The sequence below is a fragment of the Nesoenas mayeri genome, assembly GCF_963082525.1.
Source record: "Nesoenas mayeri genome assembly, chromosome: 4".
Classification (NCBI taxonomy): domain Eukaryota; kingdom Metazoa; phylum Chordata; class Aves; order Columbiformes; family Columbidae; genus Nesoenas; species Nesoenas mayeri.
Window position 1 is genome coordinate 74,864,015 of NC_137540.1, and position 14,312 is coordinate 74,878,326.

Sequence of the window (14,312 nt, forward strand, 5' to 3'; positions counted from 1 at the left end):
TGTCGCATTATCCATAGAAAAACAACGCACATCCACAGTTATTTTACCTACAAAGCACAGAAGTATAGAGTAAGGGTGGTGGAGATCGATGTGAGCAGACTCACACAGGTCCTACAGTAGCGTATTATCCTTCGGAAGATCACTGGCTTGAGTAGTCAGTACATGCACAGCAATAAAAAATAATTATGTTGTATTGTCTTGGTCCCACCTCAGATCTCGGTGGATTCTATCCGCTCAAGTCTGGAGGGAGTCCATGGTTTCTTCTCCTCAGTGTGCGGGGGGCTGGTGGCCTTTGTGTTCATCTCGTTCACCTTGTGCTCCAGGAGCTGGTTCTTCTGGTACATCTCCACGTAGTTCAGCTGTAGTTGCTTCTGGTACTTGATGACTTTCTCCTTCTCTTCCTGCCACGTGCGCCGTTCCTCCTCAAAGTCCATCACCTGCTGCTCCCGCTGCTGCCGCTCCAGCTTCAGCTCCGTCTGGAGCCTCTCCACCTCCTTCCTCAGCGTGTTGACGCTGTCCTCGCTCTGCCGCTGCATCTTGGCTTCGTCGCTCTCGCAAGCCAACGGGTCCCGCAGCTTCTCACCAAGGTCCCCACCAAAAGGCCCCGGAGGTCCCATGCTGGCAAGTGTCCGTTTGAGGCCAGAGACCTCCAGCTCACAGTGGTTCAGTTTTTCCCTCAGCACCTGGACCTCGCTCATCTTCCGCTGCAGTTCGCCCTCGCAGATCTCCAGGTTGACGCTCTTGGAGCTGTAGGAGTCCTTCAAGGTGAGGATCTGCTCTTCCTTCTCCCGTAGGAAGTTCTTACCTTCCTTAAGCTGTGTCCGCAGTCCCACGATCTCGTTCAGCTTCTGGGAGACATCTGCTTGGGAGTCCTTCAACTGCTGCTTGAGCAGGGAGATCTCACCTGCCTTCTGGCACACCTGCAAGGAGATCATCCATGAGGCAGGAGGAAGGCAGTGATGACCCGCCACCGCTGCTTGTCTCCCGTGCTGCCCATGGAACGTCTCCGTGGCCTCGCATTGGCAGGAGGCTCAGGGAATAGAGGGGACAGCCAAGGACAATGCTCAAGGCCTGAGCTCCAGCCTTCACCAGGACACAGACCTAGAGGTTGTCCCCACATTTGTGGGGGACATTTGGTGTTTCTTCCTGACTCTCAGGGAGCCGACGCTGTTCCTGTCTGATGTTGATCAAAGAGCTAAGTGTTGTGGTCCTCACCACTGCTGCTTTCCTCCCTCCATTCATGTTACTCACATAACCACAACCCCAAACCCTCTGCTCTCAGTAGGAGTTCTCCCACTGACCTCAGTGGGATATGGACCTTGAACAAGCCTGAAACAGAAACATCTCAGACCCAGAGACCACCCGGGTTCTCCTCAAGCACTGGGAATGTAGGACAGGGCACAGAGATGGTAGATATTACTTACTTGTCTTATGACACTTTCCTTCCCAAAGGCTTCTGAAGAACCCAGTTGACTAAATTTTAGGATTCGCTTCACTGGGAACAGTCCAGGGACTGGTAACTATTTAATTCTTTTTGGGACAGGGCATGAAAACTGACAGCCCCTGTGCCAAAGATCAAGGAGAGAGCTGCAGCCTTTGTAGAAATGGGGCTACCATACGCTGTCTTTGGACGCTGCAATTTCAGGTTTTGTCATGCCTGGCTCAAGTCTCATCCATGTGTGAGGGTACACAAACCCTGTGGAAATTCCCTTGCTGTGGTGGGTATTTGCTTTACATAGGTGTCACAATTCAATGTGACACTCCTCTGCACCTGCGTAGTCCACCAAAGGTGATAGTTGCAACTGTGGCTGTAGGAAGTAAAGGGTAAAAATGACCAAAACCTTGTTTTCCCATGAACTCTGTGTTTTTCGGGGCCTGCACTGGCAGATGTGATCTGTCTGCTGTGGGCGATTGCAGAGACAAACAGTCCCTACCTGCTCCAAGGAGCCATCAGGGTTCAGAGAGGATAGACATAATGAAAAATAGACTTGGTAGCCACCTCCAGACCAGGGTGTCCCATCCTCCCTCCTCCTGTCTATTGTCACGTGTGAAATGCTTGGCCTTTCCTCCCTCCTGTGGTGCCTGCAAGGTCCCTTGCTGCTCTGCTCTTGTTGGGTCAATGCTCCTCAAACTCTCCTCTCCATTGCAACCTCCACCTTTGCCCTAGAGGACTTGCCTGGTGCATAATGTTGAGCAAGACCTCAAAGCTCATCTATCAGGGTAATCCAGTGGTCACTATGAATGGCTGAAGACCTGGGAGATGTACCCAGTCACTTCCTTTTGGTAGCATCTTTCAATGAAGCTGGCAACTGTGATGGTTCCCCATGCAGACCTAAATCTGTGAGTACCCACATCCACACCAGCACTTGTCCGTAGCAGATGCAGAACTGTCTCATGCTGGTTTAGCTTTAGTTAGAGTGGAGTAATTACTGCCTTAGCTAAAAAATTGCACAATTTGCTGAAAGTGCTCTCTCTGGGCTGTTTTTTCCCAAAAGGCAGAGAAATACATGATGAAGAACTGCTTGGATAGGAAAAGATCCAGGAAACACAGTCCATGGAGCCTGGAGAGCAAGTCAACAAGTCAACACGTGTAGGTGTCTACAATTTCTAGGTGTCTTGATCCATAAGCTGAATCCTTATATTTACGTCGACATCCCTGGTTTAGCTGTTCCAGACAGAACTATAGAAGTGAAGTGAATAATCAAAGGCCCATCTGCAGTTTTACTGGTGCAAAATCAGGGAACTTTCCAAACCTAACTTGTTGGAAGTAACAAAAGACCTGGGCAAGACCAGCTGGCATCATGTGGGTCTGGGCTGTAACTTGCAGAGTTTTTTTTACAGCAAGCCTCTAATGAGCTCTGCTGAACATCTGCAAATAGCACATTTCAGAGCCTAATTAATCCCAGCTTCATTGACTTTCCATCAGGATTAGCAGAATAGGGTCTTCTGGATTCTAGAGCTACGTGTCGCCTCTACACTCTTAATAAATTTAAAGTTTCTAGCCAGTCCATGGAAGGATTAAAATTCTTCACATGATCAAGCTGGAAAAAAAATGTTAGTACTGGCTATACAAACAGACTTTGATAAAATGTTCTAAAAATAGGAACAGCAGAAAAAAAATTAAAAGGCTCAAAAGCAGAACTAGAAGGAGGAATTTGCCTTTCAGCCTTATAAGAGAGATAAACTTATTAGCAACTGGAAACAGTGGGTTACAATGGAAAGCATGAGGTAGACTTGGCTATCAGTATTGTTCTTAGCTCACTTGCTTTATATCTTGAATAAAAAAGAAAACCAAATGTTTGAGAAGCGGTTTCAAGGTCTGCCCAAATGCAAGATGTTAGAAGAATTTAATTAAAATAGACTTAAACCAGTTTTGAGTAGACACAAATACCTGTATGGAAGGACTTGTATTCACTGAAACTGGTTTCAAATGTCACACGTTGGCGTGACCTGAGTGGGAAGCCTAATTATTAACCAGCACAGGAGGTGTACATGAAAAATTGTGCTCCTTTTAGTTTAATTCAAAACTACAGGCTTGGGACCCAAAGAAATGAAAAGGTGACTGAAGTGTCATCTGTTACCTGGGGGCCTCCAACCCATAGCCATTGCCTGTGGTGTCCACTTAGGGCAAATACGAGGTATTTTGGTCTATCAGGGCCCTCAGTGAAAACCTCACTCAAGGTCTGTTACAATACGGCTCTTACCTCCCACTTGGTCTCTTCAATCTTTGGGAGAAACTCAGCCTGTTCCTTCTTGAAAGCCACAAATTTCTTCTCCAGCTCCTCTCGTTGCTGCAGGAGTTGTCCCATGTCATCTTGGAGTTTTTTTTTCTCTTGCTGGAGCTTGAAGATCTGGAGCTGCAATGCTTGCTGAGCCCGCTGCGCCTTTTTGGAGACCTGTTGCAATTTGTTGGCATAGTTTTGCCTCAGGTCCTCCATTTCCCTCTCCCAGATCTTCTGCTTCTCCTCAAACACTTGGAAGATGGCTGCCTCACTTTTGTCCAAGTTCCTTCGCATCTGGAGGACCTCCTGCTCCTTCTCCCACAACCGATCTTCCAGGTCTTGGATGATGTCGTCGGTTGAAGGCGAGTGGAAAGGCATCGTTTCGTTGAGATGGTTCAGTCTGTTGAATGAAGAGGTGCTCTTGCTCGAAGACCGCCCGCTGTCTGAGGTAGATATCCCATTGTATCCCACCATGTTCTTGTCCACGTAGGTTGTACCGATGCGGTTGATGTGGCTGGTGGAGGCGCTCATTGGACCCACGTGCTGGCTGTAACCAGTCCCGTAAGTGGGCAAGCTCGTTAACGAGTTACGGCCTGAATCCGAAAGGCCTCCGACCTGGTTTGTAGTCCTGTTAAGGCTGCTCTTGTCGAGTCCGCTTTTGGGCGCCGACGGGCTATTGCTGTTGGCATGGTTCAAGCTCTTTCTGTTCTCTGTCACCCCGTTGCTCTGCGGCGGGCAGAGGTTCTGCATGGAATGGAAGTTTTTAGGAACTACTGGTTTAAAGGCTGAGGGTCTAACTAAGGGCTCATTGCTCTGCAAAAAGGAAAAAGGACCACGCATCAAACATAGCAGGAAGCTTGGTAACAACACACAAAAGAGACACATCAGCAGAGGCTGGGGCTGGTGGAGCTAAGGTGTCTTGGGTGAACTCCATGTTTCTCAGCTTTATTACACCCAGGACCGTTTGGGATTTAACATGAGGGATCTGTGGTCACTCACAGGGCAACGCTTTGTCTTTCCCCAATGAAAGAAACCCCAATCTTGAGTCACCCCAAATCTACGTGATTATTCCCTAGAATATTTCTTGGTTCCTGTTAGTGCTCTTTGCAAGAAAGAGGGCTGCCACCTGCCTACCAGACCCTATCAAAACAACTCTTTGATTTTTGGCAGATTATAGACTCATAAAATCATTTTGGTTGGAAAGGACCCTCAAGATCACCGAGCCAAACCATAACCCACCCCTGGCACTGCCCCGTGTCCTGAGAACCTCATCTCCATCTGTTCAACCCTCCAGGGATGGTGACTCCAGCACTGCCCTGGGCAGCCTGTTCCAATGCCTTCCCAATATCCAATCTAGACCTCTCCTGGTGCAACCTGAGGCCATTGCCTCTTGTCCTCTTGCTTCCTACTTAGGAGATACTTTGAAGGACCTTTAGCACTGAGGGTGCATTTCCTTTTTGGAAAAACTGAATTGAACCCTTGGATTAGCAGCAATTCTGCCCCAGGGGTATCACATTTCCCTCCTGCTGGCACTGATTCCTTGCCCTGTGTAGACATCATGTCCTGCTTATGCTTGGACGGGAATAGGTAGGAGCTGTGACCCCAGGAGCAACCCTGGGTAAGTGACATGCTGAACCTGCTCTTCATGTGAATGTTTGTGTTTTCTGCATCCATAAGCAATGCTGAAGGGAGAATGGACTGCAGCTGTAAAGGATTTAGAAAGAATTTTAAAACCTTGCACATTCCTCGACCCGTGAATGCACCTAGAGAAACAAAATTTTCCTCAAAATGGGATTGAGTCTCCATTATTGCAGGTTGGGCTTCAGGTGAAAATTAACCCAGAGGAAGCCACTTTGCATTAGCAAAGATGTTTTGAAAGTGCCTTCCAGGAGAAACAGAATGAGCCCTGGTGAGCAGGAGAGATTGGAGACTAAAAACCTGCTGCCTGGCATGTGGGACTGAGATGGACTACAGGGGCCGTTGGATTAATGACCCAGGAGACAGGGCCACCAAATGCTGCGGAAATTATACTGCATAAGGCAGCGTCCCCAGGACACAAATTATTGGAGTCACTGAAGCAGAGCAGCAGGATGGATAAACACCTTTGGCTCTGGGACTTTGCTTCCCCAAGCTTGGGAGATGTTTGCTCCACAAAGCCAATATGAGCCATAAGGACTGGGCTTGGATGGGCTTACAGGGGTAGTTTTCAATTCTTGTCAACTTGTCCTTCACAAGGGGCACTGGGATTTTGAACAGATGCTTGTAGTTGCTTTCAAGCAACAGCTTTTGGTCGCAGTAAGTTGTTGGAGATTGCCTGTAAATGGCACAAAATGTAAGAGCGAGACTCAGATGCTGGACCTACCAAAATGAGAGCTGACTCCAGCTCCTTCTCCATCAACTGGGGAGGCAGGCACAGTCTTGGGCAGGCTGGAATAGCCAGTGGCTTAAATACAGGCTCAAATGAGCTGGAAACTTTGTAGAATCATTGAATGGTTTGGGTTGAAGGGACCTTCCCAGCTCCCCCAGTGCCCCCCCTGCCATGAGCAGGGACATCTTCACCAGCTCAGGTTGCTCAGAGCCCCGTCCAGCCTGGCCTGGGATGTCTCCAGGGATGGTTCATCCACCACCTCTCTGGGCAACCTGGAACAGTGTTTTGCCATCCTCAGTGTCAAAAACTTTTTCCTCATGCCCACCCTGAATCTCCCTCCTTGAGTTTAAAACCATCACCCATTGTCCTATCACAACAGGCCCTGCTCCAAAGTCTGTCCCCATCTTTCTTATTGACGCCTTTTAAGTCTAGAAAGGCTGCAATAAGGTGTCCCTGGAGCTTCTCTTCTACAGCTGAACATCCCAACTCTATCAACCTTTCCACTTAGCTGTGGAAGATTTGTTATTATGCTGTTTGGTTCCTCAAGAACTAACATTTTCCTTTGCTCAGCCCCTTGAAAGCAATATGAATTATATTATCTGCATGTCAAAATGATGCCATCTACGTAGTAAGAATTAGACTATCTGTCATGATTGCACCATTGCCCAAGGTTTCCTGTTTTTTTTAGAGATGTGCTACGGCCATCACGCTGCTCCGGGAGGTGGGGGTTCTCACCTGGTCGAGTTTGCCGGAGATTGGCAATATCTTTGGTGGGTTACTGGGCTCTCGGTATTGGGGAGGAGGCGGCATGTTCTTCTCGTTGTTGGTGGTCACATTCCCACAGATGTCCATCTTCACCTTCTCGCTCTTGCGCAGGTCGCCGTTGATGTAAAGGGAATTGGAGACCTTCTCCGACTTGTACGTCTTCTCCTCGCCGGAGTAGCGGTTGGAGATCTCCCGCGTGGAGTACCCATTGCGAGAGCCCTCTGTCTGCCGGCCGGTGCTCTGCGTCCGCGTCCCCACGCTCTTCATGGCGAACTCTTGGTCGTTGGCAACTCCACTGCCCACGCTCCCCATGGTGCTCTGGGAGGTGAGTTGGGATCGCCGGGGAGCAAAACCGTGGAAATTCTCCGGGCTGGGGTAGGTCGGGTCACTAAGAACGGGCAGCGTCTCTAGTGTGGCCATGGCAGCGCAGAGCTGAGATGGAGGCACAGGTCAGTGGCACTGGGAGAAGGAGGAAAAGGAAAAGACTGTTAAAGAGATGGGTTTTAGAATAATAGAATCATTTTGGTTGGAAGAGACCCTCAAGATCATAGAATCCAAATGTTAACCTAGCACTGTCACAAACCCACCTCCCTGAGAACCTCATCTCTGTGTCTGTTCGATACTTCCAGGGATGGTGACTCCACTACTGCCTTGGGCAGCCTGTTCCAAAGCCTGACAGCCCTTTCTGGGAAGAAATTTCTCCTATTATCCAATCATGCAATGGGGAAGCTGCTCCATGTTCTACTGAGCTGGAGCAATGGAGATCTCCTTACAGAGGGTGACTATTCCCTCTGCTTAGGAATTAACTTGATCCTCTGTAATGCAATCAGCCCCACAAAGGTGTAAAATCTTATTTAAGGAAACAAAAAGACTCACAACAATATTTTTGGGTTGCCTCATTGAAAAATGGAGAATTTGAACCCGTACCAGCTAAGGATCTTGTTACCTGAGGGAAGGGAGAAGATGCATTGCAAAGTTTGGGTGACTGCAATGAATCCTGCTGTCTTTGTATTTGGGGGATATATATTTGTATTTACAATGATAAATCATCCTGGCAGCATGGAGACTAAAACAAGATTTAAAGGCAGTGGAAGGTGCAGGTTTCCCCCTGGATAAAAAAGGGATAATAACAGTGATACCCTTTGGAGAGAAGTGATGGTGGCTCAGGCAGGGCCAGCAGGTGGGGGAGACATGAAAAATCCTCATTTCAGTGAGATTTTCCCTCTCTTGGGATAAGGTTGTTAAACCATCCCTCCCCAAGTAAAACAAGAAAGCCGAGTTTATTTCCCTGGAGAGCCAGCTTAGGTCTAGAGCTCGACTCCGATGTGGTGTCTCACAGGGTCTTGCTATTTGCACTAATAATGGAATGGAGAAGAAAAATTAAAAAGGTTAAAGCAGGGTCTGTGCCACTCGACTTCACTTTTATTAAATTGTGTTTCTGGAGGCTTTTGCCAGGCGTGCTGCCTGTAGCATCCTCCCTTTTGCCAGGGTCCTGATCTACTCATAGAAAACTGCCCTGTTCAAAATATGTCCTGAGTGTTGTGGGGACAGCAGATGTGGCAAAATGTTGCTCCAGAGAGAGAGGACACAGAGCTGATACCTACGATGAGCTGAGAGAGCTTCTCTGGGCAGAGCAGGGTATGGAGGTGGTCACAGAGGGCAAAAGTGGTGTAAGGAGGTGCTCTGGTGAGACCCACCATCCCGGCTGAACTCCTGGGGAGGTGTGAAGGAGCCTCTGTGGTCTGAGACACACCAGATGTGCCCCATCATGGACGGGGGACAAGGAAGCTGTGGGGCAAAGGGGGACATGCCTGGTGGTGTAACCTTCTCCATCCTCTTGCACATCACCCCACCCAAGGTGAGTGCCCAGGGGACTTGCCCTGCTGAACAACCAGCAATTGAAGTGATAGGCATTGGGTGAATGTTTTATAGCCACAGAATCGCCTGGTTAAGGCTGATGTCCCTTCTGCCCATCACAGACTGGTTGTGGCTGGAAGGGACCTCTGGAGATCATCCAGTCCAACCCACCTGCTCACACAGGGTCACCAGAGCAGATCACACAGGGTCGTGTCCAGGTAGGTTTGAATGTCTCCAGAGAAGGAGACTCCACAACCTCTCTGGGCAGCCTGGGCCAGGCTCTGGCACCTCACAGGAAAGAAGTTTCTCCTCATGTTCAGATGGAACCTCCTGTGTTTCAGTCTGTGCCCCTTTCCCCTCATCCTGTCATTGGGCACCACTGAACAGTCTGGTCCTTCCTCTTGACACGCACTCTGAGATATTTATAAACATTGATAAGATCCCTTTTCAGCTTCTCTTCTCCAGGCTGAACAGCCCCAGCTCTCTCAGTCTCTCCTCATAAGAAAGGTCCTCCAAACCCCTCATCATCTTTGCAGCGACCACTGGACTCCCTCCCGTAATTCCTTGTCCTTCTTAAACTGGGCAGCCCAGAACTGGACACAGAACTGCTAATGATCTGCACTGCTAATGGCCTTCCTGCAACTTGCACCTTTGTCCCCTAACAGAGATGTTTCTGTGTCCATCACTGGTTGAGATCTAAAGGCTGAGCAGCAAACGAATATCACAAAAGCATCACACAGTGCAGCATGGGAACCCACTGTAATGAAAACATGTAAATGTTTATCAATCATAAGTAACAAAACCTCCACCAGCAGAGAGAAGTGTCCAGGTCTGGTCACACATCCAGAGTATGACATTTGGACACATCTCTTTCCAATGCACTGAGCAGGGCTCAAAGACTCATGACCCTATTGCACCCTAAAGGCACTTTCCAATGAACCCCACCACAGGTAGTTCATGGGTGCCCAGGGATTAGTCTTTGTGTCTGTTGGGCACCTGGAGACTTGGTTGGGCTGTGAAGCAACAAGGAGGAATGGAGAACAACCATCTGAAGCCACACTCAACACATGGTGCCTTTGGATTTCATTAGTCAAGGAAAGACTTTTCGTTCTCCTAATTTAGGAATAACCTTCCTTCCAGTGACGTTGAGATTTCCATAGGCCTTGTCTTTTTTATGGGACACTGACCACCATGGGAGGGATGTGCTGGAAGATCTTAGCTCCACACAAGGGAAAGGCAGTGGTGCTGTTGCCTCCATGCAGCCCTGTCAGGTCCTGTTCAGCTGGCGGAGCAGAAATTCAAGTTACCTTCTCCTTTTCCTCACTAGGTAAATTCCACAGTGACATTTGCACATCTATGTTGACTTGGAAAGTTTGATCCCTCCCAAAACCACAAAAAAGTCAACACAACAACAAGCACTATAGGCTAGAGAAGACAAATTACCTTAGCCCTGGGGTGTCCACCCCAGGACACCTTCTTGGAAGAAGGTGCCTGCCCAGCCCCATAGCATCCCCATCAGTGGTTGTCACCAGCAAAGTGTCACAGCCTTTCTCTGCCCTTGGGGACCCCATGGAGTCATGTCTCAAGCCCATTGGGACGTTGTTCTAATTCAATGACAGTGACCCAGAATCAGGGGGAACTTCAGGCTGCTTTCTTGGGATGTGGGACCAAAGCTGCACCACAAGGACACAATCTGAAAATGGACCTTTTTCCTCTTTTTTTTTTTTTTTCCATTTTAACTAGAAAACATCCAAAAATATTCTGAAAAAAAATAAATGGTTAACTTATGTTTACTGCAAACCTGGGATCTGATAAACAGAACATACGGAAAAACATTACAAATGTTATTAAGGGGATTCCAGAAGTGCCAACAGATCCTTGACAGTACAGCTTTATTTGCCAAAAAAAGGGCCATTTTTTCGAGAACAATAGCTCTCGTTTTTGTATCTTCTGGCCAGCTCCAGTTCCCAGTCAGGTTTTACCTGTGTCGTTCCTTAGGTGCACTGTCAAATAGAGTTTTGAGCACACTGAGGTAAGGAACAACACTGCCAGGCTCCAGCGTGGAGCTGGGTTTGTTTTTTCTCCTTCCAGGTTTAGAGGAATGCATGATTAAAAACTTCCCCAGGACATTTCTCTTCCTTATATCTCATAACTGCCTCTCTCATGGGAACACGAACTAAAACTGGGTTTACAGGTGATTCCCAATGAGAGAAACGAGGATGCTGAGCCTGAGCCTGGCAGTCCATGAGCACAAGAAGGCTGAGGGAAGTTAAACCAACTTGCCTTTAGCAGCATGTCACTCCCCAGTCCATCCTTCAGAAGGAATGAGAGTCACCTCTGAGCATGGCTGGGCTTGAAAGAGACCCCTGAGCCACAGCAGAGGGGCGAAAGTGGCTTCCACTGCCCACTGGTGCTGTGGAGAGGCTCCAGACAGGTGGAAACCAAAGCAGGAGTTTTAAGCAACCTGCCAGTCGCTGCCCTTTCCAGATGTTTTATATATCCAGATGTTACATACCGTCTGCAGCCGGGAGGAGGCACCAGGACCACTTCACGCTTCATGCTCATAAGGTTCTCAAGAAGACACTGGGTCCATCCCACCTCCCGAGGAAGACCATCTCTATCCAAATTGCTCCCAAGTGATGTCCGTCTGTCTATGCATCACAGCAGCCACCACCTCCGAGAGCTGACAGCCAACCCTCACTGAGCGCTGCCCTTGCCCCAGAGCCCCGTGGTTCCTGCAGGAACCCAAGCAAAGGGACTTTCTGCAGACACAAAGGAGGAGACGGGAACCTTTCCAGAACAAACGCTGAGCTCATTTCCCATTTCCCAGCATTACTGTGGTAATAAAAACTCAAAAGAGTTTCTGTGTTTGCCTGGATCAATTCATAGCACCCTTCCTGGTAGGGTTCTCCACACCAGAACCTTACCTAGGAGGGTTGTCATGTCTAATTGGTACAGCTAGCCTCCTCTCTGGCTGAGGACACTGGGACTTCATAGAATCATAGAATCATTTTGGTTGGAAAAGATCACCAAGATCACCGAGTCCAACCATTAACCCACCCCTGGCACCACCCCATGTCCTTGAGAACCTCATCTCCGCATCTGTTCAACTCTCCAGGGATGGTGACGCCACCACTGCCCCGGGCAGCCTGTTCCAATGCCCAACAGCCCTTTGGGGAAGAAATATTTCCTAATATCCAATCATGCAATGGTCCGGCTCCCCAGCATCTCCATGGTACATGACGTCCCTGTCCCATCCAACTGTGGTGACCCCTGGACCTTTCCCCCAGCAGCCCTGCCTTGGAGACAACAGTATTTTTATACCCGATGCAGAAAATCTAGGGGGGAGATCTTATTTTCCCCAGCTATGGTGGGTCAGCTCTTCATGGCCACCTCCTACCAAGGTTTCCTGCAGCTCCGGAGGACCCCTGGATGCTGTTGTAAATATAATAATCCATAAAATAACTCCTGCGTCTTCACACTTGCTTTACCCAAATGAGTTAGCGAATGCCTTCCAGTTAGACGGAAGAAAAATTGCTTTCAGATAAGCAGCTGAATGGTTAACTAAGCTGAGATTATGAAGGCCTGGCTCTGTTTCTGCCTGAGTAGGTTAATTGTTAACACTCTAGTAACAAAGGCCTTTGGGAGACATACCTGGGCACTGTGCCATGCGAGACGGAAATCAATCACTGGTCTCGGGCAGAGAAAGCTCCAGCAAACAGCCCGAAAACCAGGCAGTGCCTTGGCACACGCTCCATCCCGGGCATGTGGTCGGGCCAGGACGGGCAGCAAAAGCATCTGAAGGTCAAAAATTCCACCCCCCGCCGCCGATTGCGGCAACAGGTGTGTCCATGACCTTCAATAATCGGGTTTGTTTGTGTCTGTTTTAATGAGCGTGCAATTACTGACACAATGAAAACATGCAGGGTTTGTTTTTTTGGGGGGTAGGACCTACACCTGCACTGTATTTAGGGCTCTGGTTGCTCTCCAGTTTGTTGACAGCGGTGCCAGAGAGATGGTATGGCTGGAGGAAAAAAAGTCATCACCTCCTGGGGTGGTGGGGCTGGTTAGAAACGGTGTAAAGGGGCAAAACCAAGTTTTCTGTGATAATTTCAGCTTCTTACAGAAAGATAAATGGAAAGGGAAGGGGAAGCCTGTAATGGGGAGACCTTATTGCAGCCTTTCTGGACTTAAAAGGGGCTGATAAAGGTGGGGACAGATTTTGGAGCAGGGCCTGTTGTGATAGGACAAGGGGTAATGGTTTTAAACTGAAAGAGGGAGATTCAGGCTGGACATGAGGAAGGAATTGTTGTCCCTGAGGGTGGTGAGAGCCTGGCCCAGGTTGGGCAGAGAGGTGGTGGATGAACCATCCCTGGAGACATCCCAGGCCAGGCTGGACGGGGCTCTGAGCACCCTGAGCTGGTGAAGATGTTCCTGCTCATGGCAGGGGGGGCACTGGGGGAGCTGGGAAGGTCCCTTCAACCCAAACCATTCTTTGGTTCTGTGATTCTATGAATGGGTTATCAATGAGGAGACAGTGGACCCTGTAGGGAGCAAAACCACCTGGGTCTTGAGCAGCATTAATAAGCCCTGGAGAAAAACCTGCAATCAGGCTGGGGCAGCATATCCATGGGAAGTTGCATTCGAGTCTCAGCAAAGCTACTGGCACCTCAGAGGTTGTTGCTTGGGTTGGTGTGGACACCCTGTGTTCCCATGAGATGGCTCCAGCAGCAATGGTGAGATGGGAACCCACCTCCTGCTCCCTGCCCAGGCTGGGGATGGCAATCGTTGGCACAGGGGAGGCCCACTGAAGTTCTGGAGAGGGTGGAATGGACCTGCCTTGCTTCTTAACACTCCCATCCTGTCCTGCAAAATGCACATGTACCAGCATGTGCCTCCAAGAAAGTTTTTCTCTTCCCACCAGGTAGTTGCAGACACATGTTGCAGTCACTTCCCTCTTCTTCTCTGGGCTGAGCAAACAGCCCTCAGCCTCTCCTTGCACATCAAGTCCTCCAGAAGGACCATTCAGCTACTGCTCTGCCTCCTGTGTGTCCTGGGCCATCATGAGTTACCGCCTTTTAACCCAAACCTGGCTGAGATCACCTCCACTTGGACTGATTCAACAGACCCTCCTCCCACCCGGCTCCAGCGTGTCGGCACCTCCTTTTCTCCTGCACCCTTCTCAAGTTGCCGTGGTCTGAAGAGAGGAACGGAATGAGCTTTTCCTGTCTCTCACAGGCATTTTTTCCAGCCCTCAAGTAATTCTTGTGGCTCTTTTCTGCACCTCCTCCAACTTCTTTCCCCCCGCAACTCCGACATCCTGGCTTGGTGACTGCCAGGTTTTCCTCCACCACTGGAATATGGCATGAAAACACTTGAACCTGTCTGCAAAAACATGCAAATCTCAGCTCTTCAACCACAAGACTTTTCCACAACCAAAAGCCAGACAATGTCAGATGAATGGCTCCTTCTGCTTCCCCAGAACCTGGACCTCTCTTTTCCCATTTATCCGTGCCAAAGGAAATGGGACCTTTGCAATGGGGAGCTCTTTCCTCTCATTGAGGGCCAAAAAGCAAATTTGGGAAGGCAGACTGGAGTGT

At 49.1% G+C, this 14,312-nt stretch overlaps 1 protein-coding gene across 1 annotated transcript; it reads right to left on the reverse strand.

Annotated features, from left to right (window-relative positions):
• Nucleotides 1–209: 209 nt before the first annotated feature.
• LZTS3 (leucine zipper tumor suppressor family member 3) lies at nucleotides 210–7,275 on the reverse strand (the record flags this gene model as incomplete). Its single annotated transcript, XM_080343692.1, has 3 exons — nucleotides 210–920; nucleotides 3,705–4,535; nucleotides 6,826–7,275. 3 exons carry the CDS (start codon nucleotides 7,273–7,275, stop codon nucleotides 210–212), a joined length of 1,992 nt encoding a protein of 663 aa, XP_080199818.1.
• Between the last annotated feature and the right edge of the window lie 7,037 nt (nucleotides 7,276–14,312).